Below are 27,492 nucleotides of genomic sequence, written 5' to 3' on the forward strand. Positions count from 1 at the left end.
CAAAACTGGACTTTTTGTTAGCAAGCATTCGATGAAATAACAAACTGATGCTCTGAAGCACACGCACGTGTTGGGGCTCTGCTCTCTGCACACCTTCCACACTCTCCCTCATGAATGCAAACAACCTTCATACCATGTTACTGGGATCAGAGACTCTGCATTTGCTGGCTTCTTGCACTGGCCCTCTGCAGAAAGCAGAGTCCACGAAACGTTGGCACGCAACCACTGGCAGGCACAGATAAGTGGAACAACAGACTCCAAACAGCCACAACTACATTTTTGTTAACATGCCTTAATCCAGGAGCCCCTACCCCTACCACCTGTATTCCAGCAGCAAGCCTGCACAGAAGTTTAAGTACCATTTCTGATAGGTATTGAAACAAGTCAGTAGCTATGATATCCAAATCGACATTTTTGTAGCAACCTCACTTATTTTAACAAAAGTCAGAAAGAGAGAGCCTGGACGACTTATTTAGAGGAAAGTCATAATCTTTAACTGTCACTGGCTCTCACAAGTACAGAATGCAAACACAACATTTGAACAGCTGTTTTCTCTAAAATAGCTGAATATTATGGCCCCTTTTTGAGTCTGATTACTATTTGGATGAATTGGTAAGAAACAGTCTTACGTAAAAGATGTAAAAAAAAAAGAGATGTTACATGAAAATGTTGTTACAGTACTTGACTAACATGAGATAAATGATTTTTTTCCCTCTTTTCTTTTTTTTTTTTTTTTGTTTGTTTGTTTTTTGTTTTTTGTTTTTTTGTTTTTTTTTTTTGAAGCCAGTGTGCTGGCTGGATTGTGACTGCTTTGGTTTGTGCGTTCTTTCTGTAATGTAGTCAAGGAGAGTGAAAGCAAGTGGAATTCAACACAACACATAATTCTAAATAAACATTTTGCTTGTGTTCAGCCAGCAATGAAAGAAAGTAGGTCCAGAGATTTAAAAAAAAAAAAAAAAAAAAAACACACAGAAAACAATGGAACAAAGCCTGGTCCTTCCTACAAAAATGTTGAATTCGGAGCAAACACCATGCAGAATTTTACCACAGTGCAATGCAGGTATTTATTAGTTCTCTTGCTGTTCATAAATCTTTGAGACAAGGACTGGACTTAAAATAAAGTACGTCTTTTTTTTTTTTTTTTTTTCTTAAAGCACCTGAAGCAAATCTGGAGAGTATCTTTTAAAAATATTTTATAATGACAAATCATTCCATTATAATACTTGCCAATACACACTCTGCATGTTATCTATCACAAAAGGGTATTTGCAGAACATAATGAGAAAAGAAGCAAGTTCATTTCTAGTCTGTTCAGGTTTTCCAATCTTGTTCATCAGTGACGTTTCCAACCATTAACCATTTTCCTGTACAGCAGTAAACAACATGACTCACCTCTTTATCTTCTTCTCTTCCTCCCAGAGGGGGAACTGTGGAACGCATTGTTTTGGTCATTTCATATACATGCGCATTGCAACTGTGCTTTTATGCTAGACCAGGCAAAGAAACACATCTTGCAGGTGGAACAGGAGGCTGAGAGTGCTGTATTTAAGCTCTTGGGAGTGCCTTTTGCATTCTGGGCTGACCTTTAGGAAAGCCTTGCTTCACAAACAGGAGCATTATTTTACTGCAGATGCTGCCGTTGGGCCCGAGATACGCAAGCAGTCAAATCTATCACCCTACGATCTTTTAGCTATCTTGGACCCAGGCCACAGGTCAACTAGAAGTACTAAGGCACTGAACTTAATACAGAATTTAATGCCAAAACCAGTGTGAAATGGGAGGAAGTGTTTTATGTGATCCTGTTCTATGCTGCTAAATTTCATAAAAGGCAAAGTTTCCAAAGCAAAGTTTAGAATGCTCTATCACTGCAGTGTAAATGAGGGCAGCGTTAGAATGGGGCAGGCTTTAAACTAACCACCCGTGACAGGATGCATTAATTGCAGGTCATAATAGGACTGCATATCAGTAATAAATCAAAGTGTGTTCCTGCGCTTTAGTTGAGCAACCATAAATGGGTATTTCCAAATAGCAGTAGCTGTATCACGTTTGTGAATTCATCACACTTTTCTATCATCAAGAAAACCAGGTTCAGCTTCACCCCGCCGTTCTTTATCCAACAGGTTCTCTCATCTCGTGTTATTTATAGGAGCTGTTCACATACAGTTAGATTTTGTTAGACCTCAGTATAAGCTGCTTGCTGCTAGCTTTCTAACCCATATCCTCCCTTCGGGTCAGTGAGAGGGCACATATGCATGACTCCACACATCAGATCTAATGATAACAATTATCTATCTTCATTTTACTCCTTTTCCCTCCCTTGCCACTACCACATTCAGAAGACACTGATAGCACAAGGCGAACCACGGCAATTGTTGCAGACATCCAGGAGACCAAATATGAATTTCTCCTTGGCTACTGACAGGAAACCACACATCAGTGCTACTAAATAAAATATATAAAAAATAAAAAAATACAGTATGCAAGTTTTATGATAAAAGTCCTACTAAGTGCAGAATACTGAACACTACTTTCTGCTACATGAGTTAGTAGTTTTCGTTTGGTTAACTTCTCTGTCTTTGCTGAGAATTGAGAGCTGATACCAGCACTTGTTGGCTAAAGCTTATTATATACAGAGGGTTTCTTGAACATCAGTCAGACCATGCAGTGTTTGAAAGCAGAAGGAACTGCTTCTTCTTCAAATGAGGCATTGGCTATATCCATCTGAAGCAGTACCTAAGGTTTCCTAAATCTGAGGCCATGGTGAAAATCCTTGATCCGTGATTCCATTAGGGTATCCACTATTTTCTTGTAGGTCAATACACCAAATTCTGAAGCTGTTTGAGAACTTCTCACACCAATTGTGCTTCCCCTAATTCATTGTACTTAAAGCAATTTACCATTCTGGAGGGCTCCTTCGGGAGGAATGCAGCAGCTTCAGTAGTAACAATGGAAAGGTTCCTCCAGCCTGAAAGACAATCCCATGACAGAAGTTCCAGATATTGATATATTAGCTGCAGCCCACACTGACACCACTGAGTTTCTGATCACTAGCCACAGAAAAGAAGCAAAATGAAGTATACTCGTGAACAAAGAGTAAAAGCAGACAATTCAAAATGTAACGTATCTAAAAATCAAGTCTGACATACGGTGGTAGCATACCAGATCCTCCATGCATCCTTTAGCAAGCAAGGTTTTATTCTCCTTTAGTGAGTTCAGAATAGTACAGTCCGTAAGACCTTGTTGCATGATGGAGGTGATGTTTCCTCCTGGTTGGGAGCGAAAATGTGAGAGTAAAAGCACAGACTACTTGGTCATGACCAACTACGAGGTCCCCAACTGAAGCTGGAGATCATGCATGTGATACGACGGGTGTTTATGTTCGACCAAAGGTGAGTATGAAAATCTCGGGATTTTCATCACTGCAAAGAACCAGGGAAGTTGATTGCATGTCGCACAGTATGGCCTTTGTGCAACGCATCTGAGAGCACAGGCACAACTCAGTTATGGGTGAAGTTTCAAAGAGCATTTCAGTGGCCTTGAGATGAATCTACAGTCACAAGGATTGTTCACTTTCTGCAAAGTACAGATTATGCTAATTCTCATAGCATTGCTTGCTCAAAAGATGCTAAGACTGCCAAAATGTTTGAAAAGAACACAACTGGAAGAAGAGGCGTTATATGCATGAAATAGAACAAGAATCTTTTTTATTCTATACAAAGAATGACTGAGTTTTTACACGTAAATTTTGATGTGCAAACGTAAATAGCATAACTGTTCGTACTGAATCGTATCTGAATTGAGAATTTATCTGAGAAAGTCACTTTAAAAAAAACGCATTCTTCACCTATAATTTTAACTTGGGAAGACTTTTATAAAGGGTGTCTATTTTTAATACAATGCAAGTTTTCACTGTTGAGGAACAGGTGGTTCTGTCTCCGTGCATATTAATTTGCATTATAAAACAATGTCATTTCTTTAGAAGAGGTAAAAGCAGAGCTACAAACTGTCAATTTTCTCTTCTGCTGGGAACAATCACTTTAGAAGGCATATTCACTGTGAGGTACTTATATATGAATCTTCCTGACAAGCATCTCCACTGGAGAAAAAGGGCTGTCAGAAGACCTCCCATTGCCACATACCAGAACAGCTCACGGGGAAGAATCTCCTTCAAAAGGGAGGTAGAACTGTGCCCTCAAAAAACACAGGTGTACACAAAGAGCTAGCCTGGAGAACAGTAAGTACAGTGCAAATTTGTTTTTTGACTTTACCAGTTTTGCAGAAAAGCAGCAATTGTATGGCAGACAGCACTGGAAAAGAGAGCTAGCCCGTTGCTCTATTCTCAATGCCCTACTTCCTCACAGGTTCTCCAAAAAGATAATAAAGAGCAAAAAGAAAAAGATCTCCTTTGTAAATGGCAGAGCACCCTGCCAAGAGAGCCTGCTTCTGCTCCAACCCAAGTTTCTTAACACAGGAAACACTGCCATACGGTCTTTTTAAACGTGGACATCTCAAGTAGGACATCTCTAAGAACGATCATTTTAAGAAGAAATTGACTGTCACAGTAACTGTATGGCTGTGCAGCCAGTGGAATATTGCTGTTTCTTAAGTGACCTTCATGGACTTGTGCTTTGAATACGATATAAGCTTCAAATCATGTTTGTTCTGACGGCAGAGTTGTTTCCTAAAGTCCTCCCATTTTTAAACTTGTCAAAGAAGAGATGCAGTTTTATACTTCCATCTTATTCTTTTTTTTTTTTTTTTCCCTCTCTAAAATCCTTGGTAAATCATTCAGGCACTACAAGCAGCAGACTTGACATGAAGACAAGATTAAAGAAAATGTCAAGATACTTGCATAAGGGAGAACATTTTCTTCACCAGCAAGTTTCTTACAGCAGCAAAAAAGCAACTACTAAAAGCTAGTAAAGAGACATTCTATGCACAATTGAAAATGCCCAGGATTGAGAGCTCCTCCCTGCTGTGTTTCTTGTGCACTGAGATTTTCTCACATCATTTCAAGTAGAGACTTGGAAAAAGAGAAGCTTCCTTCTCAACTGCTAGCAGTATGAATTCAAATGAACGTTTAAAGCTCACTTTGATTAAATCCATGAACCATGAGAAGTTTAGTGTTGCTTTTTTTCCAGTTGTTCCACTTTATGTTCTATCTCGCTTAGCAGATGTTGTGAATACAAGGAAGAAAAGGCACATGATTGAAAAGAGAACTACACAGATGTAAGTATTCAAAAAGCCACTGTTGAAAAAACAATATTTTTATGGGTTATAGTTGGTTTGAGTTTTTTTTGTTGTTTTTTTTTTTTTGCCATTTTATCACATTAATGTTTTATGCATCACCTTTAAAATTTTAAATGATTTGGTTTCTCAGTGACTTGAAAGAGAAGGAAAAATAATTCTGAAGTGTCAGTAATTGTCTGCACCAAAGTTTGCAACAAACAGCACATCAAAGAAGAAAAAGTTACGACACTGCCGAGGCTCCAGAGTGCATTCCATTTTCTGGGGAGGATTTGGCTTGATGCAGGGCAGCTTGAATTCTGAAATGTGTTCTCGTTTCCATGGAGTAATTCTTGTAGTTATGTCTAAAACAAAAGCAGATCCACTCTGATGAATATATATATATTTAAATATTTTCAAGTTATCTTTATATTATTGTTCTAAGCAAAACAACTGTAGACAGCAAAAAGCCTTTTCTTCACAAGCTCCTTTGTTGCCTACTGTAAAATACAAGGCATGTGTTTCTAGCCAAACAATGTAGCTCTTTGTTCTTTATTTGTAGTTCTACTGTCTGGCAATTACCAGAAAAATATAGCTTAATAAGAAATTGAATCTGTTCCACTCAATCAAAATATTGAGTCCATATTAAATATCCATAACATCCACTTAGTTTGCATTCAGAAATTAGGTGGTTTTTTCACTCCCAAAGTATGACTGACGAATTTGAACACATATTTTCATTATTTTTTTTCCTCATTTTAACAAGATGAGGAATGTGTGCTAACAGCAAGGATTTAAACATTTTGCAGCAGTGATATGAACCTTTGGTAAGTATGGTAAGGACAGGAATGAGACTGACAACCACTGATAACTGCTAGGCAATGTAGAATGAACATTGTATTTCTAGATTATTAAAAAGCTGAAAAAATTTGTAATTCAAAGATGAAGTTTTAAATTGCCTACATTTGGTACAGTGGTATAAAAAAGAAAGATTTATATTTCAGTGATACCTTTTATTCTGAATACCTATAGTTGTCTACAAGCTACTTGCCAAATCACAATAAAAGAATTTAAGAAACATAATAGAAATAACACCTAGGGAAAAAAAAGTAAAAAATAAAGATAAGATTTCCAAGACTTCCAAAGCAACAGAGGTGGGATCTGCTGTTCCCAGGACCACAGGGAAAATGCAGACCTTACTGGGAACCAACATTTCAACTCCTGAAAAATGGAAACAGAATCTAGATACCAATGAGGATTAGACCATGCTAATATTCTTTTAGTGGATACCATCATCTTCACAGAAACGTTACATCAAGTATTAAGTAGTCTATATATTTTAAAAGCATTTCAGCTCAGAATTCATAATTCAAATCAGTCATGGAGGCAAGCATCTGCCACTGTGGCAGTGTCAATCTCTGCAAAAACAAGGGACTCCTCACCCATCCTACACCAGCTTGGAATTTTATGTATGCAGCACTCAAGAGGCTGGCTGAGGCGTGGAAGTGAATGGGTTGTGCTGCATGCTGATCTGAAACACTTTGGAGATTTTGCTGAAAACTAAGTAGATTTTGTCATGCAGATATTAAAAAATGCCTCTTGTATTTCTCATCAGCAGGCTGATATTCTTGCTTATTGCTTATGGTAATACAAATAGAAATGTTTCCATGCATGATCAAGCCAAAACTGTTTATTATCTCATTCCACTCTTTCTCCTAGAGTTGAAACATTCAAGCCAGCAGCAATACGTGGATTTAGGTCAAGTAAATCAAGCATCATGCACAAGCAGAGCTCATCTCCACTCCTGCCAACAGCAAGCATAATTTTGCAATCCTGAAATCCACCACAGACAATGCCTTCTCCCCCTAGTGGCTGAAAAGACACTCAGCATTTTTAGCTGAAGGCTTATAAACCTCTGCATTCTGATCAAGTATATATAATGCTACAGGTGGTAACTTAAAGGTTGTACTCTTTAGTGACGAATTGAAATAAGACAGCCCCCCCCTTTTTTTCCCTCATTTCCATGAGTTTTTTGAGCATAACAAGCCCGAGTATTAGCCTTTCAAACACTGGGTAACGAGATTTTTAAGAGCTGCTATCTGCTGTGCCCTTCTTTAAGCCAACATCTTCCCTTGAGGTGCCAGGTGAAAGGTGGGAAGGCTGAGCAGGGACTGGCAGCTGTACCAGACAGAGTGAGAAGCTCAGAAGCAGTAATTTCTAGGCTTCTTTTTAAGATTTGAGCAAAGAAACTGAGGATTTGAGGCAAGGCGTGCTTTGAGGAATGTGAAATTGACTGAAACAATTTCCATTGCGTTTTGCTAATGCAATTTTTGCTATTCCTAATAACTTCCATGAGTCCACAGAGAATCAGGCTCATGAGCACAGGAGATTAAGAGCTGCAATATTTTAATTTTTGTGTTGACAGGCTTTTGGCATCAGCTTCAGCAGACTGATTCACCATTCATACATGTTGGACTGACTTGGACAAAAGCTCAACAGAAAAAACTCTCCGCGACTTCTTTGGAAGTTGGGGCCAGAGATCAGTTTTGTAGCAACACACCTGCAGCAGGGGCTGGTGTGATGCTGTGCACTTGGAAACGTGCAACATTTGGCCTCATTCAGCATGCAGGCAGAGAGGTGAACTGCCCTGGTGCAGGATGCCTGAGGGAGATGAAGGCTGTTTGTTTTGGACTGCCTTTTTTTTTTTTTTCTTTTCTCTTTTTCTCCCTCCCTCCCCTCCCCCCATAGAAATCTTGGCTCAGCAGAGAAGCAAAGACTGGGACAGAGGCAAAATTCTATTTTGTTGATTTTATAATAAAGAACATACATGATCCAGTCCAACTATTCCTGATAAACCTACTTGGATAGAAACATCAATCACAACGAAAATAGCAATGGCAGGTGTTTCAGCTGTCTTTCAGATGCGGACGAAAGAACACAAAGATAAACGAAAACTGAAACATCATCTTCAGTGTATTTCATCAAGGAAAAAAACAGCACTGCTAGCTATCAATCTGAGTAATATTATTTCAGCCCTAACACAGAGCTTTGATTTCATCTAATACATCTTCTATGAATAAATAAATAGACTACAAAGATAATTACATTTAGTTACACATGGATTATTCCTTATGGAAGCCCTTGACATTCATATCAAGATCTTTAAAATTATTTTTGCTCTTATCAGAATGGATTGGTAACTCACAGACTGAACGATCAGATAGTGTCTACTACCTGAAAAGGCCCCAGCCAAAACTAGGGCATGTCTGCTTCTGCTGAATAAAGGAAACAATGAGTTTGTGCGGTATTATCATGTCTGCTTCCTACCCATCAGTAAAATAACATACTGACCCGTCAACAAAGACTTTTTAATTGCTTACTTTGCTCTTTCCAGTAGTTTTATTGCTTCTTCTCTTCTATCCTGGTCCAGATACAGTAACGCAAGCTCCAACAAGGCATTTGGAATTAGATAATGGTCGTATTTTATCTTCTTCTCACTACATTGGAAAAGAGAGAGCCTCAAGATCTTGAAACGATATATTATTTCCTTCATTTAAGAGTTCCAAAAACAAATAAATAGGAGATTAGCTAAGATCAGAAAGAGCAATCAATCTTTATCACACTTGTGTTCGCTACCCAAAGCTACCTACCAGGCTATTGAAAGTGTACTTTACATAACTATCCTATACAATTTATCTCGGGATTTTAAAAATATTCCCTTTATTATGAGGGAATTATTTGAAGAGGTGACAATATTATGCATGTATATATATATTATATTATGAAAAAATTTATATTATGAAAATTTTATGCATGTATAGCCCACAAAGAAGAAAAAATCTCTTAGTAAAAAGTACAGAATTACACTTCCTCCTTACATGGCTAACAATACTGGCAATCAAAATTGTGATAGAGAAACAAATGAAATAAATACTAGAGATACTGTACTCCTCCCCTTTGTATTTGTATTCAGGTTGTAGTTACTTGGCAGTTTCTGAGAAATTCAAGAGTTCTCCTGCACACCAGGTATGACAACTTACTTTAAGTAGATGTAATTAAAATGGCCTTCTGCCTCTGCAATCTTGCCCAAATGCTTGAGGCATAAACCCTTTAACAGTTTTATCACGCACTGGTCATCTGCTAGCAATTCTGTAGCTGCAAGATGAAGCAAATGGCACATTTTAGAAAACTTTAGAGCACTGGAGACTTTCCTCCCTACAGAGAAACTTGCACAGGCAGGTGTGAGTAAAAGCTCTTTACTGGAACACAAGACAGAAGGAACTGAATGATCCATTAAGTTCATTAAGAGCAGTTTCCTGCTATCGCAGACAAACTTGTATCACGAAATACTAGCTAATAGGAATTTCTGCAAAATGTATAATACCACATCTTGAGTTATTGAATTTCAGCTTATCTTTACTACTGGAGTCCTTTACCTACTTCTTCCTCTGCCACCCCAGCTGATTAATGCTGACACATTCTACATGGAACAGTTGTTCCCCTTTGGACTGTGCTGTTGGAGGTCCTGATCCAATTGCAGTCACTTGTACATGTATTGCTAAATCCAAAAGAAACATCTATATATAATGTATCACCAAAGCAAAACTGCGGGAAGATGCCCAAAGACTATACAGCACACTAACTTAGAAGGAACAGGAAAGAAGGCAAAAGGTGATACACTGAGTATGTGCCCGGTCAGATGTCTCAGGGCCACAGAAGAGTTATTTCATAAGAAAAACAAAAAGCAGATCAGTTATCTCTCCTGGACATCTGTTCCATGAACATGTTCATATGCATGCATCTCCTCTCCTTCTAATACAGCCTATAAACTGCTCCCAACTGCATAAAAAAATCCAAAACATTTATAAACCTACCCTAGACACAACTGTGCATATCAGATTTCCATTTCTAGATGTTATTTCTGTTAACAGATTGACATCTTATTGGTGTAACACTGTCACGCAGTACTGTTGGTGTGTTTAAAATACATTGCACTTTTCAATTATGTCTCAGAGTGTTCTGCAAACATGAATCAGCTTCCACAAATCCCTGCAAAAAGTTAGTCTTGTTCACTATTTACCAACTAAGAAAAAAAGGAATAGTGAAATAATTCACTTATCCAAAATAAAGTAGCAAAATATGTGACAAAAAGGGAAACAGTCAAGTGACTTCTACTAAGGCGTCACTTTCAGTGAAAATATTTTTCTGTCTGTTCTCAAACAATTAAAAAGGAGATGGCTTTAGCCATTTCTTCAAGCAGCTCTTTCAACTCTAGAAGAATACTTGTGTAACAATGTGCACAGGAAGACCAGGTCCTAGAAAAGACTGCAACGCAGTGACTTAACCCACATTCCTTTGTCAAGATGGGATTGATCCTTTTGCAGGAAGGTGGAATGTAATAATAAGACCAAATGTTTAGTAAGGGGAGACTTAGTGATTACAGAGACTGGCTGCACTTCTCTAAGAATTTGGGGAAGATTGGCAAGAAATAAATGGCAATTCAACTTTCTCATGGATGGCTAATTAACTGACTGACAAAAGATGTGGTAGCAAAGCCTGTTCCAGGTCAATATTAACTCCTTTCTTATGCTCCATTATAGCGCAAAGGAAGCCCATCCCTGATATCTCAGCTTTCAACACACAAATATCATTCAAGTCCACTCCAAGGACACTCCCAATATCACTCCAAGGTCATGTTGTAAGTTGACAGCACTTTTAGAACAGAAGACTGACAGTCATCTTTTCCTCTTTATCCTTCAAAACTGAAATACAGTATCTAAGGATAACAAAGCTTCATGATCTAAGTAATCGAGTCAATTCATATGCTGATTTTGATCTACCAAAATAAACAGTCCTTAATACATGTCATAAACTATTCCTAATACACATCTGTGGGCGGAAAATAGCTTGCTACTATTGTAAGTTATTGCTATGATAAAAGAGGAAAATTAGTCCTATCTGCGCAAACAGTTTATGGCTTCATAATCTACCTTCCTCCTATGATCAGATTAACTTTCCTAACAAGTGTTTCTCTTTATTCACAGATATTATCTTTAGCTATTGCACCGTAAAATACCTGCTTAAACCATATCACTGATTACCTGGACTTCTTGCCAATGCTTCTTCTGCTTCAATTAAAGTCTCTAACATGCCTTCTGTTAGGTTGGGACATTGTCCAATTACAGCATAGCCATTCCAGATATACATCATTTCCTAAGGTCAGGGAGAGAAGACAGCATTGTTAATTACAGTGCTGGATAAACACAGCTATCAAATACTTGTTATCTCTGTATGATGAAAAAGTTACTAATTCCTTAGCTAAAAACTCAGTTCATCTAAACATATTTTCATTGCAAATGGAAGGTAGCTACATTGTTTGTCAGAACAAATTAGTCCTGGAAAACAATTGAAGAGCCATTTACTGCATTTTGACATTCCGACAAACAGGAACTTCTTTCATAATTCAACTGTTCTTAGGGTAACTTTAACTAAAAACTATTGTTTTAATTCCTGGTTGTTATTAGGGTTCTCCCTTAGAGTACATCACCAGACCAAATGTATTGAAGTGGCAACTGCAAAGAGCAATTGCAAAGCTAATGATGCCAGTTTCTATAGTATTTCCCATTGGTCCTCATGACAAGTTTTTTGTTTTTATGACCTAATATGAATTTGATAATTTAGAGCTTTTATTTAAAGTTTCTGTACAGAATAGCTGACTTCTAGAGCTACTGTAAAACAAGATGTTAGGCTAGAATAGATGAAATGATGTTAATGTTAACTGGTGTTGAACTTACTGTAGTTCAACAGTTCTAGTGTAAATTTATTACCATGGCTTAGATTCACAAGTACTCAAACTACATTTATTCTAGGCTAAATATTTAAGACTTCTCTCCTCTCAGCAAGTCCCTTCATATTGAAAAGAAAAATCCTAAAATGGGATTCTGCACCCATTCCACATCCTGAGTGCTTTCAGCTGTTCAGCTGCGGCATCTGCTGCCTCAGAAATGCAACTGCAGCAGAAACAAAGACTGCAGTGTCCCTATCACCCCAAGGAAAGCCTTCAGCACAGAAACCCGCTTTGTTACAACTCCATTAGAATAGCCCAACCAAACTCCAGGTGTGTATATTTATTGACTCTCTACAATTTCTGAAACCTGAAAGGCAAATCAAAAAAATCTCATCATTTCCTCTCATTTCAGCCTCATGACTTGGTTGAAAGTGGCCACCAGTGAATACTCACGCTGTGCTGTACCTTATTTGCAGGAGACTATGTTTGTTCAAGCAGCAGTGTGTCACATAACCAGCTGGTGGACTGAGAAATGACTACTCACTGGTGTCTCCAAGAGGATCTCCTTGCTCAGGCATTTTCTTAAAGAGTATTTACTAATTATCCATCTGTTTCTCAGATAAAACAGCTCAAGGCACTGCAAATGTTAATGCCACTGAACTTAGCAGACCTGTGGAGTCAAAATCTTTTATGTTCTTTTACTTGGTCTTTGCAGACAGATTTTTGTAAGTGCACCATGTGCTAGACAATGGGGGCCTTATACAGTTGATCTTACCTGGCAACTGGGAACTAGCCAGCACTACAGGCAAAAAATAAAAAATAAAAAATAACTGTATGCAATAGCTCTCTGGAGTATCTAAAGAGACTTGGCTATGTTTCATCCTACCACCCCAAGCTGCTTTGAAGAGCACCACATTGCAAACATTCAGGGGCACATTAAGGAATCGCTTACACAGAGCCCCCAGTTCTAGCATTGGTTTCTTGATTTTTTTCCACTCTTTTGTACCTCAAAGTCTTCTTTTAATAGTCTTAGTAACTGACACATGACAGAAGAGACCAAGGGCAAAGTTCCTCAACAGGTAATTAAAAAATACTGATAGGAGCATGCCAGTCCATAGCTAGAATAATGAGTTACACATGCAACACATTTATGTGTCACAAACAACTGGCTTAGTTCCCTGTGGCTGCTGCATGCCCCAGTTTTACAGCATTCCTTGCATTCATTTGGCTTTGTTTTGGGAACATTCCAGTCTCTTGCAGAGGTTTTACCTTAGAAACACGGAAAGATAGTATTCTAATTATCTTGTTTTTGTTTCAATAAATTAAAAAAAATGTAATGGGTAGGGGGCAGGGGGGCAGAATATTTCTAACTTACCAAAGGCGGAACAGGTAAAGGAACAGGGTTTGAAGAAAGATATCGTCGAGCTTTCCGAATGGCGAACTTTTCTGTAGGCAGTGATTTCCCTGCAATTTTCAGTTTCAAGCTGGGAACAATCCTGAAAGTTAAAAAAAGAAAAAAAAGTAAGGAAAAAAAGTAAGGAGTTTTTCCTCTATGAACGTCTGGGACAACAATATTCAAACTCTAAAAAAAATAAAAATAAAAAAATCTAAGTGAAGAGAACTTTAAAAAGCTGCTACACACCCAGCTATTGCTGTCTCTAGGGAAGCAGAGCAATACATATTCACAAAAGCTGTCTTTATGTAGGACATACATATCTCTTTTAAGCTTCCACTTTAATCAAGCAGCAGAAATAAGGACTCTTCCCCACCCAAAAGAATAAATTAGGTGAGGCACCTAACTTATAAATGGCCCATCTTCACAGACTAAGAAAGAGGCAAGCTTGGCTTTTGTCAGTGTTCCTCGCATTCTCCCAAAGACCAAACTGATTCCCTTTGCAATGGATCCCAAATCCAATGAAATCTGCTTTTAATAATTACGTAAGATATGGAAGACCTGAGAAGTATCAATATATTTTAAGCACGTTAAGAAGTGATATTGAAATTTTATAGACACATTCTCAGAAAAACAAAGTAATTAATTTTGTTCGGCCCAGCAAAAGTTAGGCTTTTTTGAGCTTGATCATTAGAAATATATTAAATTACTGGGTCAATAATGCAAACATTTACTTGCACATGTAACTATTTAATATTGGTCCCAGACTCAAAGCCCAAAAATCAAATTGTAATGATTCAGTCTCCATTAGCTGTTACAGGCATCCATCTTGTAACGTAATCCACTAAGGCTTTCAGATCTTACATGCCATTTTGGTCAATGGAAACAATTGAAAAAGAATGTGAATGGTACATGCAACTACACCAGCTACCGTATGGCTGACAGAATTAATACCTGTCTCTAAAGTATTTCCAGGTCAGTAGAAATCTCCTGTCTGAATTCAGGGTCTTTTTATTCTAAGGGTAGTGTTTCATTCTTCAATTTCTTACCAATTCCAATGCTATTTGTGCAGATCTTCCAGACTGCACAATGAGTAATTCTGCCTCTTTTCCATATATACCGTGACTTGATATGAAACTGTTGTTAACTGAGAGTTAACAAATTTTACCTAAATAATTCAACTTCATTGTCTCCAAAAGGACTGCAGTCATCAGGTCCAAACATACTGAGATAAGCAGCTTTCATGTAAATATAGGTAGCCTGCAAATGCAATCAAGAATATCTGTACAGAAAAATGAATTTACAGCATCACCATTATTGATTTAAAGAACAAAACAGTAACAAAGAGGAAGAACTTGCTGCTTTTGCTCACAAATAGAAATAATCTTATGAAATTTTAGTCAGGAGATAAGTATTTAAAAAAAAAAAGGTAATTTTTTAAAATCTTGAATGCCTTTGTTTTCTTTATCAGCTCATGTTCACATTCCAAGAACAAGCGTACAACTATGTATGATGCTTGTATAAAATACATTTTTGTATTACTCTCATGAATACACACTGGAAACCTTAAGAAAAGGTTGGAGAAAAAAAAAATAAACAAACCATATGTTTTATGCGTCCAGTCACAACTTAGTAGCATATCTCAAATATTAAGTTCTAGAAAAAGCACAATAGTTTTTAAAAGGTTTCCTTATTTCAGATTATGAAATGTACTGACTTCACAGGGACTTGTGAGCAATTATATATTCAGCAACCAAGGAAAGCAAAGCAGCAGAGGACATTGCAATATTTGGAACAGCAGAAAATGACAGTTGTGAGTTCTTGAGCAGTCTTAAAGACTGCTTTAAGGAGTCTACATTAACCATAAGTTTCAGGAGTTTTCAGTCAAAGCTTAAAATATTTTTCCTATCTACTTCTAGCAGAATGTAACAGTCCATTTATGTGACCATTATTTACTTAGTTCATGTAGTCAGTATTTTGCTCCTATTAGGTTGTACTTGCAATAGGTTACCTATTGATAAGAAGCACCTTTGCTGCCTCTAGGCCTGTGCAATAAACTAAAGAACTCTACATAAAGTTTAAAAGGACATATATTAATATTAATCCTACAGCATTTCAGGATATTAAAGCTTCTAGTCGGGTAGTGGTCCATCACTAAACAAAAGTCCTGTGGGAGCTATTCAGACCAATGCATCTGACTGAGAGCGTTGCTGGAATACCCAGGGGCATGAATCCCTGCTCCAGATTTTGTCCAACTGTAAGCATTGTGAGAGCTGCTCTCCGGCTGTTTGGACCTTATGTCAGCTTTGGTTGCACTTGGCCAATATATACCATGTGCAGTAGAAAAAAACAGAGATAACACCTCCTTATCCACCCAGAGTGATCACACTGAGGAGAAACAAACCAGTGAACACCAGTTAACCCCACCCACCCACTCACCAGACTTTAAAGCCTGACAGATTTTCCTGTGGTTCAAGTGAAGGCAAAGGGAAGAAGTCTACCAGGGTTCTGGACTTGAGAACTTCTCCCTTTCAGATGCACAGGGCAAGCTGCATTGCTTCCAGTTGCATTTATTATCCTAGAGGCACCATCATGGCTAATCTCACTCATCACCAGAAGAGCTTGTAATGTTAAGAAAGAAATGACAACTTGCCACTAACGGCAATGTGTTGACAAAACAATCAGTTAATCCACAGCAGAACATCTCTAACAGTCTGTTCTTCATCTACAAACAAGGCCCAAAAGGTTTCCATTTGACCACAATCTGTTCAGATTCTAATGTGCACAATTCACATTGTTTTGAAAAAGCCACAGCAGACCTGTATTTGTTTTATAATTTTCACCCAGCTCACAGATACCAAAAGTCAACTCTATTTGATTAAAAGTTAATAGATAATACAGGGCCTTATACCTGTCATTAAATATTTCCTTCTTGTTCTGCTCAACTTACCTTTGACCAAGTGTTTTCTTTGCTTAGCAGATCTGCATAAAAGAACGCCATCTTCCACTGGCGCTTGTAGGTGAAGCACCACATGAGCTCCCAGTAACACATGTGATGAAACTGCTTCCAGTACTGCTGAGCCTCGCAGCATTCTTCATACCTATTAACTGCCTGAACACAGAGATTTCCAAACACTGCCTTAATCACATGTAAATGCATGTACAACAAAGCTGTAACAGACATTTGGTCTTCATGATCTGCTTCCATAGCTCCTGCAGTTTCCAAATTAAAAACAGCCTAGTATTCCCCAAGATCATGTCTGCTGGCTTCACATAAGAGTTCCTTGGCTCCACAGTCATCCTGGGGTTAGCAAGTTTACCCCTGCAACAGAGCTCCCCATTCCTGGAAGTTTTATGGAAGTCCTAAGTACAGGCAAAATGAATGCATGTACCTAGGGAAACTGGGAAACTAAAGTCAGAGGACAGATGCTCAGCTGACATTTGTCATAGCTCCAAAGACTTCAAGGGAGCTACAGCACTGCACATCAGCTGATACTGTGTCTCGGAGTATTTTTGACGTGTATTCTGCAACACCCTAATTCTTGCAAGTCTCGTATGACTCTCCATTCAGACTTAAGGCAAATGATTACCATGGGATGTTGTTAAAGGTACAACTCACTTCAGGATAGGAAAGACAATGACAAAACTGTGTCATTAATAGTAGTGGATTAGGTTATCACCAGAAATCAAGGATAATGATATGAGCTGGTGAAACAAGCTGGTCAAAATAGTTTTCAAAATTCCTACTCGTATTCATGAGCTATAAATTACATACAGGCCAGAGACACAGGAAGCATTAACTAAAACAGAAACGTTGTTCCTGTAGGAGCTTTTCTGAAGCTTTTGAGGCTTATTTTTTCTAAGAGCAAGTGGATTACTTACCGCATCAATGTTACCCTTCAGTGTTTCTATCCTGCCTGCAAAAAACAGGAATATGGCTCCCTGTAATAAATAATAATAAAAATACGAGTATTCTTTAACAGTTTTCAAGCTGACCATACAGTCTAGATCTTTGTTATTTGGCAGGGAAACATTAAACAATCATACCAATCTGAATTATGATTGATTTTACCTTTGGATAGCGAGCCAAGTAAGGTTTAAGTAGCCTTTCTGCCTCCTCAACATTTCCTTTTCCTGTCCCTAAAATGCATAATAATGCAAGTAATAAAAACAGTAAAAAAAAAAAAAAAAAACAACACACGCACATACAAAACACAAAAAACAGGAGGGCAAAGTACTGATTAGCCATCCTCATCTGGCCGATACAGAAGTTCCTCTATCTGTTAAGTTGGGTATAAATACAGTTTCACTAAGCCAGCAAGCAGGAAGATTCAAACAACATTGTGCTTAGTGACTTGAAAATTAATTTATGAGTAGACAAACACACTTTGAAAAAGCTCTAACAGTAGATGACTGGGAAGTATATTCTTTCAGAGAGAAGCTATCAACTCTAAAAAAAGATAGAGATGAGCAAAGTATTCAGGAACTCATCTCACCCACAGCCATGATTTCAGCTTCCCAGTTAATACACCTGATTAGAGAAGAAAGATTTAGTTCTCATGACTTCTTTTGCTACCCCCATTTTCTCCTTTCTTATGCATTAAACAAACCTCCATCTTGTAGATTAAGATACTCTCTTTGGTTATGATCACTACTGTAAAATCACCCCAAAAGGACGTATATTTAATCTGAGTGTGAACAAGTATTTCACTAACAAATAGGTGTTGAAACCATCTTTTCCCCCTTTGTCTCCCACAAGAACTAATCAAATCCAAGAGTTATTATAAACAATCTTACCTAACACAAAGGTCATGAAAGTATGATAGCAAAGCAACAGCATGGTACACAGCACCGACCTAAAGCTGTATGATGACGCTCCTTCTTGAAGCTGCAGCAGACCATGCTCCTGTGCAAACAAAAGCGAGAAGGACAAAGTATTAGAAAAGAACCAAAGCAAATTTTTGATATATATATATATTTATCCTTTGCAGTGTCATCTATAGATTGCTCACTCTCAAATTTCCAAAATACACTGATGTAAATTATTTGTATAGCAATCAGAGAGATTATATTAACAGTTTTTTATGGAGTAACTGCTTCATCTCTGGAAAACATTCTGAGACAGAGCAGCAATTTGTGATTTATTACTTGGTTAATGTAAGAGAATGTGAAACAACTTATCACCATCACCAAAGTGCTGCTAAACCACTTTTCAATAATGAAAAAAGCACGGTTTTAAAATGCCTGGCAAATAATATTGATCGTCTTTGTGCCGTGTGTCCATGTATGTTGTTATTCACTGCAGAAGCAGGTTAAAGACATCAAGAAAACCATATCAGCAACTAGCAGGGCAAAGGATAGCAGTGCAAAAGGATGTCTGTAAGTATGTCAACAAAAGAAGCCTTGCAATGGTGTTGGCCCTCTACCAGAGGTAGGAAAAATATCACAGAAAGAAGAATGGTCCTATTCTCTTTGGGAAGAGCTACAGCAATCAAGTATCGTGCTGTATTCATATTCAAAGGGAGAAATAAGGATTCAAGCTCCTGAGACAACAGTATTTACCAATCCCCTTCTAGGACTGGTTCCCTGGTGTCAATGGTAAGAATATAAACATGCGAACATATCAACCATGAGATTTGCTTCTTAGTAAACACATACAGTAAGATGTTCACTTTGTGCTGGGGAAAATTCCATTTAAAAGTTGCACTACAACTGCAATGGAAAACTACTGGAACAAGATGTATACAACTATAAAGACATCCATTCAAACCAGCTACACTATAAATAGGGACCCTGAGGGATGTCTCTGGAGCCACTGCAGAAGGTATCACAGGGAGCACTCAGTGCATGATCTCAACACAGATTTTCATCTTTTGTGTGTCCCTGCCCATGGAAAGGTATTACACTACATGACCTTTACCATTTACTGTACAAATCCTGAAGCCTGTAACCATATTCTAATTTTGATCATACATGTATGTTTTTACTTAACTAGTGTTTTGTTTTGTTTTTTAATGTAAATACAGTTATTTTGAGTTTTAATAAATCTTTATTTATTTATTACTGTTATGGGGAAAGTAACACGTACCATTAACACACACACCTGCAAGAGAATTAGCATGACATCTAGCCTGGATAAAATAATGAAAATACTGACTTGTACATCACTTCAGAAGAAATTTAAAAGATAGGAAAATCATAACTGAAAATCAATGACTTTATGGAAAGCAAGCACTCTTGAAATAAAGCCAACTTCATTTTCTGCTGAAAGCAGAAGTTTGATTGATACAAATAACTAACAAAATATGATGCACTCAGCTCCTTCCACCTGCTCAGATGAAAACCACAAATACTTGGATTTTTTTTTTTAAAGTAACACTGTTGTACTGCAAGGTAGAAGACAAAACATTTTGTGGAATGAATTTGTCAGAAAAAAAAAAAATCCAAAGTAGACTTCCAAAGTAGATTTTTTCAAATGAAAAATCTTCAGGACGGATATTTTACTGAGTCTTTACAGACGTTTACTTCAGTAGAAGGCCTTACAGTGTTAGATATCTTCCAGTTAATATAAAAATACAGGTAAAATAGCTGCTGCTCATATTTGTGAATAGCACTAAGAATGACAGAGAAACAAACTGTATTATTTATATAAAACAATTTACTTGTCAAGTTGATCTCACTGATGTATTTTAGTCCAAAAAAATGTATTTTAAGATAGCCAAACACAATATTATTGTCTGTATGAACCAGGAAGGCAGCCCATATCCACCCCATCTGGGACAGCATCTGGGAAAGCTGTAACTGTGAAGAAAATCGATTAAGAAATTGCTCATTCTTTATAAAAGACAGCTGCAAATCTGGCATACATCAGCCTAAATTCTTAAACTGAGTAGTTACACAGGTATGGGAAGCTCACTGAGCAAATCAGTTCGCTGTCATGTCTAGAATCCTATTTTGTCCCACACAGGTAATTAAAGACTGCTTACATTTCACTCTGCTACTGGAATACCCCAAGCTTTCTATATTAAAATAACAATATAATCAGTAAACACAGTCTGAACAAAAGAAATCTAGAAGCAGTTATTACTAGTATTGCAATGCTTGCTTGTAGAGAAGGCTGCAACAAAGCTGCTTCTCCTGAAAACACTCTTGCAAACTGCTGTTGCAAGATCTCCAAAGTGGGATGACAAAGGGTTTTGTAAGAAGCACATTTTAGCTACCATGTCCAACCAGACAGACTCCCTAGGCTCCCTTTGTGACTGGTAGAGATAGATTTACTCCTGGAAGGAACGATTCAGCACAGAAGCCCAAGTCGGACACTCTGATTCACCTTTTTTAAGCACCTACTCTTACTCCACAGGGAGCCTAAAGAAATTAGCCAGCAAACCTAATCAGGTAGATGAGGTGTCATGAGTTGGACAATGCTACTACACCCACATGATCCTCAGTGGGGATCAGCTGAGGATCTCAGCACCAAATCACAGACTGCTACTATTTGAGCCTCTGTGAACAAATTATACTCACTGGTGCCAGTCGGTATAATCGAGTACATTACACTAATTGTTAGGACGCACCTTTTAACACCTGTAAATACCTCCCACACCTATGCCACTGGTGACAGGAGCTATGACAAACCACCAGGATGTGCTTCCAAACAAAGTCTATTGCTACAATATAAAACAGATGTCAAGGTAACAAGTAGCAGTAATTTCTCTAAAATACTTAAACAACAGTAACACAAGAGGCAGGTTACCATGAAAAGCATAAGGTATAACACAAAGGAGGAAGCGACACACTTTTCTTACAGACAAATGTCACGACCCAATGCAGTATCCCTTACCTTTCTATGCAAGTTGCTCAGAACATCCTATGCCCTTTTAATTCCCTATACTGTCACTTCATGACAAGGAAAAGCAATATCCCATTGATGTGATCCTTGTTCCAAGACATCCACTATTCTCTCATTCCAGTGTCCCACACAAGCAGTGGAGGATTCTCACAGTGAATGAGGTGCAAACAAGGACAATGCTCAAAACCATCATTAGACAGCATACAGGCTGGTTCCTATCTATTTCAGCTGTGACTGACTAAAATCCATTTCATTTCCTGAAGTGAAAGCTCTTCAATTATATTTTAAATCATTCTTGTTTAATTACAGATCTTTACAAAGGAAGCAAAACAAGGTCACTGTTCATGTCCCATGACTTGATCACATTACTGCAGGTGTAGCAAGTAGGATGAATAATAGCTTTTATGAAGAACTAATTAAACCAGTAGCCTGGGCACTTGAATGTATTAAATAACTTCAGTTTAAAATTTGCAGGAGACCAAAATGCAAATCAAAAAGATGCTTCTTCAGAAACTGGAACTCAATTTATTACAAATTGAGACATCAAAAATATTCCTCAGCTCAGCTGCTTTGGGAAAAAGTGCCCTCCCACATCAGAAAGTATAACTTGAAAGAAGTTGGTTCTATCTGAAAATTCTTCTGCCTTCCCCAGAAATCATGCTGCCAGCTGACCCTCTGACAAGCTGCACTTAACTTATGGTGGACCCATGTCAAACTTTTCTACAACTTAGCACCACAAAATTTGTAGCGTTCTATAAACTAAGAATGACTGTACATGTCAGTCTGAGGAGTCTTGTGATCTCACACCAGAAGTTAGTCACCATTAAGCACAAAAAGTCCAGACGGGACACATTCTGCACCCGCTGCCCAGAGTGGATGAGGCCTGCCTCCCCTGTTAGTGGCCTAGCCAATGCATGATATATACCTCAACCCACAGAAAATTTCTCACGAAATCAGGTGAAACTGCACTCCCATGCCTTGAATCTCAATATCTAAATGCAGGGTCTATGCCACGGAACACAAATAAGCCCTTAGTTTGACCAACGATACCAGGAGAAAGGAGCTCAGACAGTGAGCGTGGCACAACTGGCACTTTTCGGAGCGGAAGGGAACGAGGGTGGCCTCAGGCTACTTTTATACTTTCTTGATCTTATCCTTCCTACTATTCTGGGACGCCAGACTGCTGTTAAGTTGATCATGCTGTCCCCAGTGCCCATGAATGACTGAGGAAGTAATGCAGCTTTGGGCACATCCTCAGTAACTAGCAGACATGACATGTCTGTGAGAAGGAGAGTTGCTAGGGGCAAGTCTGCCAGCTTCAAGGCAGATTAGTTTTGTGGAAGATATCTTAATACAATTGTATATCCACTTCTAATACACACACAATCCACACTAAAAGCAAACTGTCTTTGAGTGAAATATAACTCTTTTGGGTAAATCATAAGCAGCTCAAGGCTCTCTTGGCTTTTGCACAGCCTGATGCTCACCACAAGCATTTAAATGAAAAAACTGTGTGGTCAAACGCTGATGTACTCAAAATTCCTTTTCCTCTGGATGGTGTGCAGCATATGACACACACACTTTCTCTCTTCTCTTTTGTTACTTTCACCTTCAAGCCTCTTGTCTGTACTGCAGAAGACAGATTCCTTCTGCAAGCTTTGGAAAAGCACCACTGGAAGGGACTATGAATGTAATTGCAATCTTGCTTTTCACTTTGGGCATCTAGTTTCAAACTGTCCTATGCAGAAAGACTTTTCTGGGATGTTAAAATAAATGACCATCAATGAACTTTGATCAAAATGCTTAAAATGCACCTTTTTATGGTGTACAGATACCATGTTTTTGCTTAAATTTATGCTAATCTAGGTCATGCTTCAGTCAGTTATTGAAAAACTGGAACAGGAGCTGACTCATCAACACAAATAGCAGCCCACTCATAGCCATACAACAAACCCCAGGGCCAATGGAAAAGAACAGAAATTCTATTAGAGGGAAAATTTTCATCTGCAGTAATAGAATGAGAGTTCAATTCTGAGTATTTTCAGAATTCTGCTGGTATGCAAATTGCCCTTACATTTTCTAGGAGAATATTTTGCTTTAGATGCATTTTGTTTTCATAACTGACAGGTGGAACTACTTGATTTTTGCCTCTACTGCCTGTGAAACAGCTCCTGGTCAAGCTCCCAGGCATTTCCAAGTTCTAATCCATGCCCTTGCAATAGCTCCTTGCTTTTAAACATGACATTTTATTTTCAGATCTAACATCCCTCCAATAAACTAATAAAGTGGCAATGACATTCACCCACATGTCACCTACAAGTGCAGCTCTGATTAAAGAAATATTTTTCTCCTTGAAACTTGTTTTGAAAATAGAAAACATTATAAAAAAGAGTTGAGTTTTAACTTGTTTATGCTTTTGTTTGATGTCCCACAAACACAGCATTTACCTTACCCAAAATTTATGAAATAAGCATAACTGGTAGTTCAGGTTAAGTGAACCTTAATGCTTTTTTAATCCAAGAACCCAAATTTTGATTGAATCTCATAGTCTGGTGGTGGAATGGGAAATAAGGACAGGTAAAAGGTATCAAGGCCAAGATTAAAAAAACAAACAAACAAAAACACTAAATAATTACCCACAGTTTATTATCCTATTTTGAAACAACGTATCCACAAAATACTAACACAGAGAGATTACTTTCTGGATACTTTCTGTGCCTCTGCTGGACAGAGTAAGTCAAGTTTGTGCAAGCTTACTGGTGCTTCGTTGCTAAACAACTGGCCTTAAACTGCATGCACAGGCAACACAGGTCAGACTTGTAACTCTCTGGGGAAAAAAAAAAGCACTTACTCTTTAGGCAAAGAAGATTTAGGTGCCACAGAAATCATTAAAGACATGGAGAAAAATAAATCAAATGAAACTGGAAGTCTTTTTTTTCCAACTGGATGTCATGCAGGAACCTCTCAGGGTCATTCGGATACTCTAATAACCGCAACTATCAAGTAAGATAATTTATAACAGGCTAAGAATATGATTTTGGCTATGACCTTCTAAGCACAAGCATACATCAAAAGACCAGTAACTAAAAATAATAAAAAAAAAACAAAACCTGATTTTGTCAATACCACTGTATTAGCCATTATCTTGTATCATGTTTCAAAAGTGTATTATCATTGAAAAATGATATCACAACCTTTATAATAGTTCAGACAAAAATATAAAGGAATACCGGACTGTATGAAAACAGTGTCAGCAACACACATGCTGTGATACTAATCAGTGTTTCAGAGTTAATGAGAGGAGGAAGAAACTCCTCTCTCTCTCTCTCGATCTGAAAGAAATGTACCAAAAATATTTATTTCACCTTTACCTTGTTTCCAGAAAACCCAACAAACTCCAGCAATCTCAGAATCCGTGCAGGAAACATGGACAATGTCTATAGAAAGAAATGCAAGAGTTACACAGTTACACACTTTCATACCATCAGCCATCCTGTGGTTTGCTACAGAGGACATCCTGTGCCATGTCACCACATCTGACCCCTTGTTTTCCTGACCAGAACACAAGCACCAGCAGCAAACAGTGGCCTGAACAGCATCCCAGGCTCCACTCACGCATCCTGCCCCACCAACTGTCCTGCCAACAGACAACTCCCTGTCCTTGGTTGCTCCCTCAGTGCCAATTAAATAGTAAATGGAAGTCAACAAGCACCAGCACCTTCTGCTCCTGAGCAAGGCTTCTCCCAGCCCTTATCCCCATGGTTCCCTTCTCATGAGGCTACAACCCACTCCTGTGTGCCTCCCAGCACTGGTCACTGGGCTAACCTAGATCACCTCCACTGGCAGCTGGGCACAGGCACTTTGCTATATCATCAAAGAACATGTTCTTAGCCTGTGTCAGACAAGAAAATTGCTCAATTTATAATTTCTCCATCAGGACGTTCACATGGGCCTGCACACACACAACGGTATTGGCATGTTATGGGTAGCAGTCTCTTTATTTCTATAGTGTATAACTATCTGCCGGTGTTAGATCAGAGACTGGGATCCTGCAGGTATCAACACATACACCTAATTTTAACCCCAAGACTAGTAACACTGATGTCTATGGAACTTCTCAGGAAGTTACATTAAGAACATTTTCAGGAGTTTGCAGACCTTGAGCTCAAGAGAAGAACTGCTATTACATACCAAATTAAACGCTCCAACCCCGAGCTTTACACCTCCCTCAAAATGGAGATGGTTCTCCCCTTTGACATAATGTGGAGATTGTATGAGACTGTCCAGCTCTCTGAAAAAACACAAGATTTTGTCACATTGTCAGTAAAAAAAAATGATTAACACTAATTACAATTCAGTAAGAAAGTAATCCAATTACCTTGACCTACACAGTAGTTCAAAAAAGGTGAATTTGTCATCTCACCCAGATGAACAACATCTACAGCATTTTGTTGGATTTATCAACAAACCATTTCTGTCATATTACTATCAACTCAAAAATATGGAGTCCTGGAGATGAATTCCTGTCAAACAGACATAGTCAATCTGCAACCACATTTCTGCCTGAAAATGTCCCAAGACTGGCTTTTGGGATTTACTATTACAAAGAGACGACGGGGCAGTGCAGAAGACAGGACTTCGCAATTTTTTAATTAATTTGATTTGCATTTCACTAATTTCTAGATTATGTATTCCCATTTTGTGCATGTTCAACCAAAAGAACATAGTGTTATATATAGGAAAAGTCAATTGTAAGAAATTTTAAAAAGTGAGCAGGTATATTGGAAATTATTTATATTTCTAATCTTTTAGGTCTCAACTTGGTAGCGTCCCTTTATTGCCCTGTGTAAGCCAACTGGATTTGAAGCTTCTTTTCCCCCAAGCTTTCCACAGTTATGTGTTTTTCACATTATTGTTTTAGTTCAATTTGCTTATGCATAGGGAAAAAAACACAAACAACACTCTCAATCGCAGCCACACATTTGTATGCAGGCTGTCACATTTTTAACAGCTGGTTGTTGCTAATAGATCTAAGACACTTCACTGTAATTGCAGCCTTTACAATGGACCTGCATTTAGTCACCTTAAACCCACATGAACACGGACACTGTCATCTTTCTCCCTTTCAGTACACTTCTGTGGAACCTGGAATGGATACTGTTTTGTCTGATACACGTGACTTTTTGTGGCTTTTCTGAGCCACAAAATTTTAAGTCCTAAAGTAAAACAAAACATGATGCAAATTTAATTTTCATCTTTTTAAATTTTTCATTAGTCTCTACTACCATGAAAATTTTCTCATACTTTTTATGTACTGACAGCAAGCAAATGTTTCATTCTAAATTACCATATTATTTCACTCTATCTTTTTTTTATGGTAACCTTTCCTCCCTGAGAGTTTTATATCTTTGTAATGTTTACCCCTACTATCTTTGTCAGGGTTGCTGTTGTTGTGGATTACCAACCTGTTCTGTTGACAGCAGGGAAAGGAAAAATCACTTTTTTGTATCAGAAATTATTGTGATAAATATTAATCAATCAAAGCAAACAAAGGCTCATTTCCACATTTTTGCTGCAACCTTCTGCACCACACTCTCACCAGGGCTGAAAACAATTACTTCTTGCCACATCAAAGGTACAGTACAAAAATCATAATTGCCAGTCTCACATACAAACTTCCCCTTTGTTAAAGTATGTTTTAGTAATATTGAAGTTGTTATTAGCATTCTTTTGAGGGAGACCACCTAAGTCCAACTAGATTTATTACACTTTGTTTTTACATATAGTAGAGCTGTTCTTAATTTATTGAGGCACAATAGAGTATGCTTCCCATGGTGTACATTTTAATTTACCTTTGCAGAATTTACTACTGCACTTCAAAACACTTTGCACATGTTGAAAACCTCTCTCCATTACCTCCCAAAAAGAAATATGCTTAGGCAGATGTTTTTGGCTTCTAGACACTAAGTAACAGACATACTGTGAGTTTAGATAAGCAACCCTGCTTATCATTTTTAATAGCATGCACCTTCTCTTTAGAGTAGAATAACTGCCATACTTAACCGGATTAAAGGTCCAGCTAACCCAATATTTCACACAGACAGTGGCATATGCTTGGAAAAACATCCTCTATGAATTGTCTGTTCGGGGACTTCATGATGTGGAGAGACTGCATCTGTTCTATCATGCTAATTAGCCCTGATAAATCTATTTCCTGTACATTTGCTTAAATCTTTT

General features: G+C 37.9%; 1 protein-coding gene across 1 annotated transcript in view; it reads right to left on the reverse strand.

Moving 5' to 3' along the window:
* Window positions 1-1,243: 1,243 nt before the first annotated feature.
* TTC39A (tetratricopeptide repeat domain 39A) overlaps window positions 1,244-27,492 on the reverse strand; it is a 47,660-nt gene continuing 21,411 nt past the window's right edge. Inside the window, exons 7-18 of the mRNA XM_082765998.1 lie at window positions 25,447-25,546; window positions 24,627-24,692; window positions 18,204-18,312; window positions 17,479-17,546; window positions 17,289-17,348; window positions 16,357-16,518; window positions 14,575-14,666; window positions 13,389-13,509; window positions 11,328-11,439; window positions 9,267-9,381; window positions 8,607-8,723; window positions 1,244-5,591 (exon numbers count right to left, since the gene is read on the reverse strand). Coding sequence (XP_082622124.1) covers window positions 5,471-5,591; window positions 8,607-8,723; window positions 9,267-9,381; window positions 11,328-11,439; window positions 13,389-13,509; window positions 14,575-14,666; window positions 16,357-16,518; window positions 17,289-17,348; window positions 17,479-17,546; window positions 18,204-18,312; window positions 24,627-24,692; window positions 25,447-25,546 — 1,243 coding nt within the window. The 3' untranslated portion in view covers window positions 1,244-5,470. The remainder of the gene's footprint in view (window positions 5,592-8,606; window positions 8,724-9,266; window positions 9,382-11,327; window positions 11,440-13,388; window positions 13,510-14,574; window positions 14,667-16,356; window positions 16,519-17,288; window positions 17,349-17,478; window positions 17,547-18,203; window positions 18,313-24,626; window positions 24,693-25,446; window positions 25,547-27,492) is intronic.

The sequence above is a fragment of the Aythya marila genome (assembly GCF_965140915.1).
Source record: "Aythya marila genome assembly, chromosome: 8".
Classification (NCBI taxonomy): domain Eukaryota; kingdom Metazoa; phylum Chordata; class Aves; order Anseriformes; family Anatidae; genus Aythya; species Aythya marila.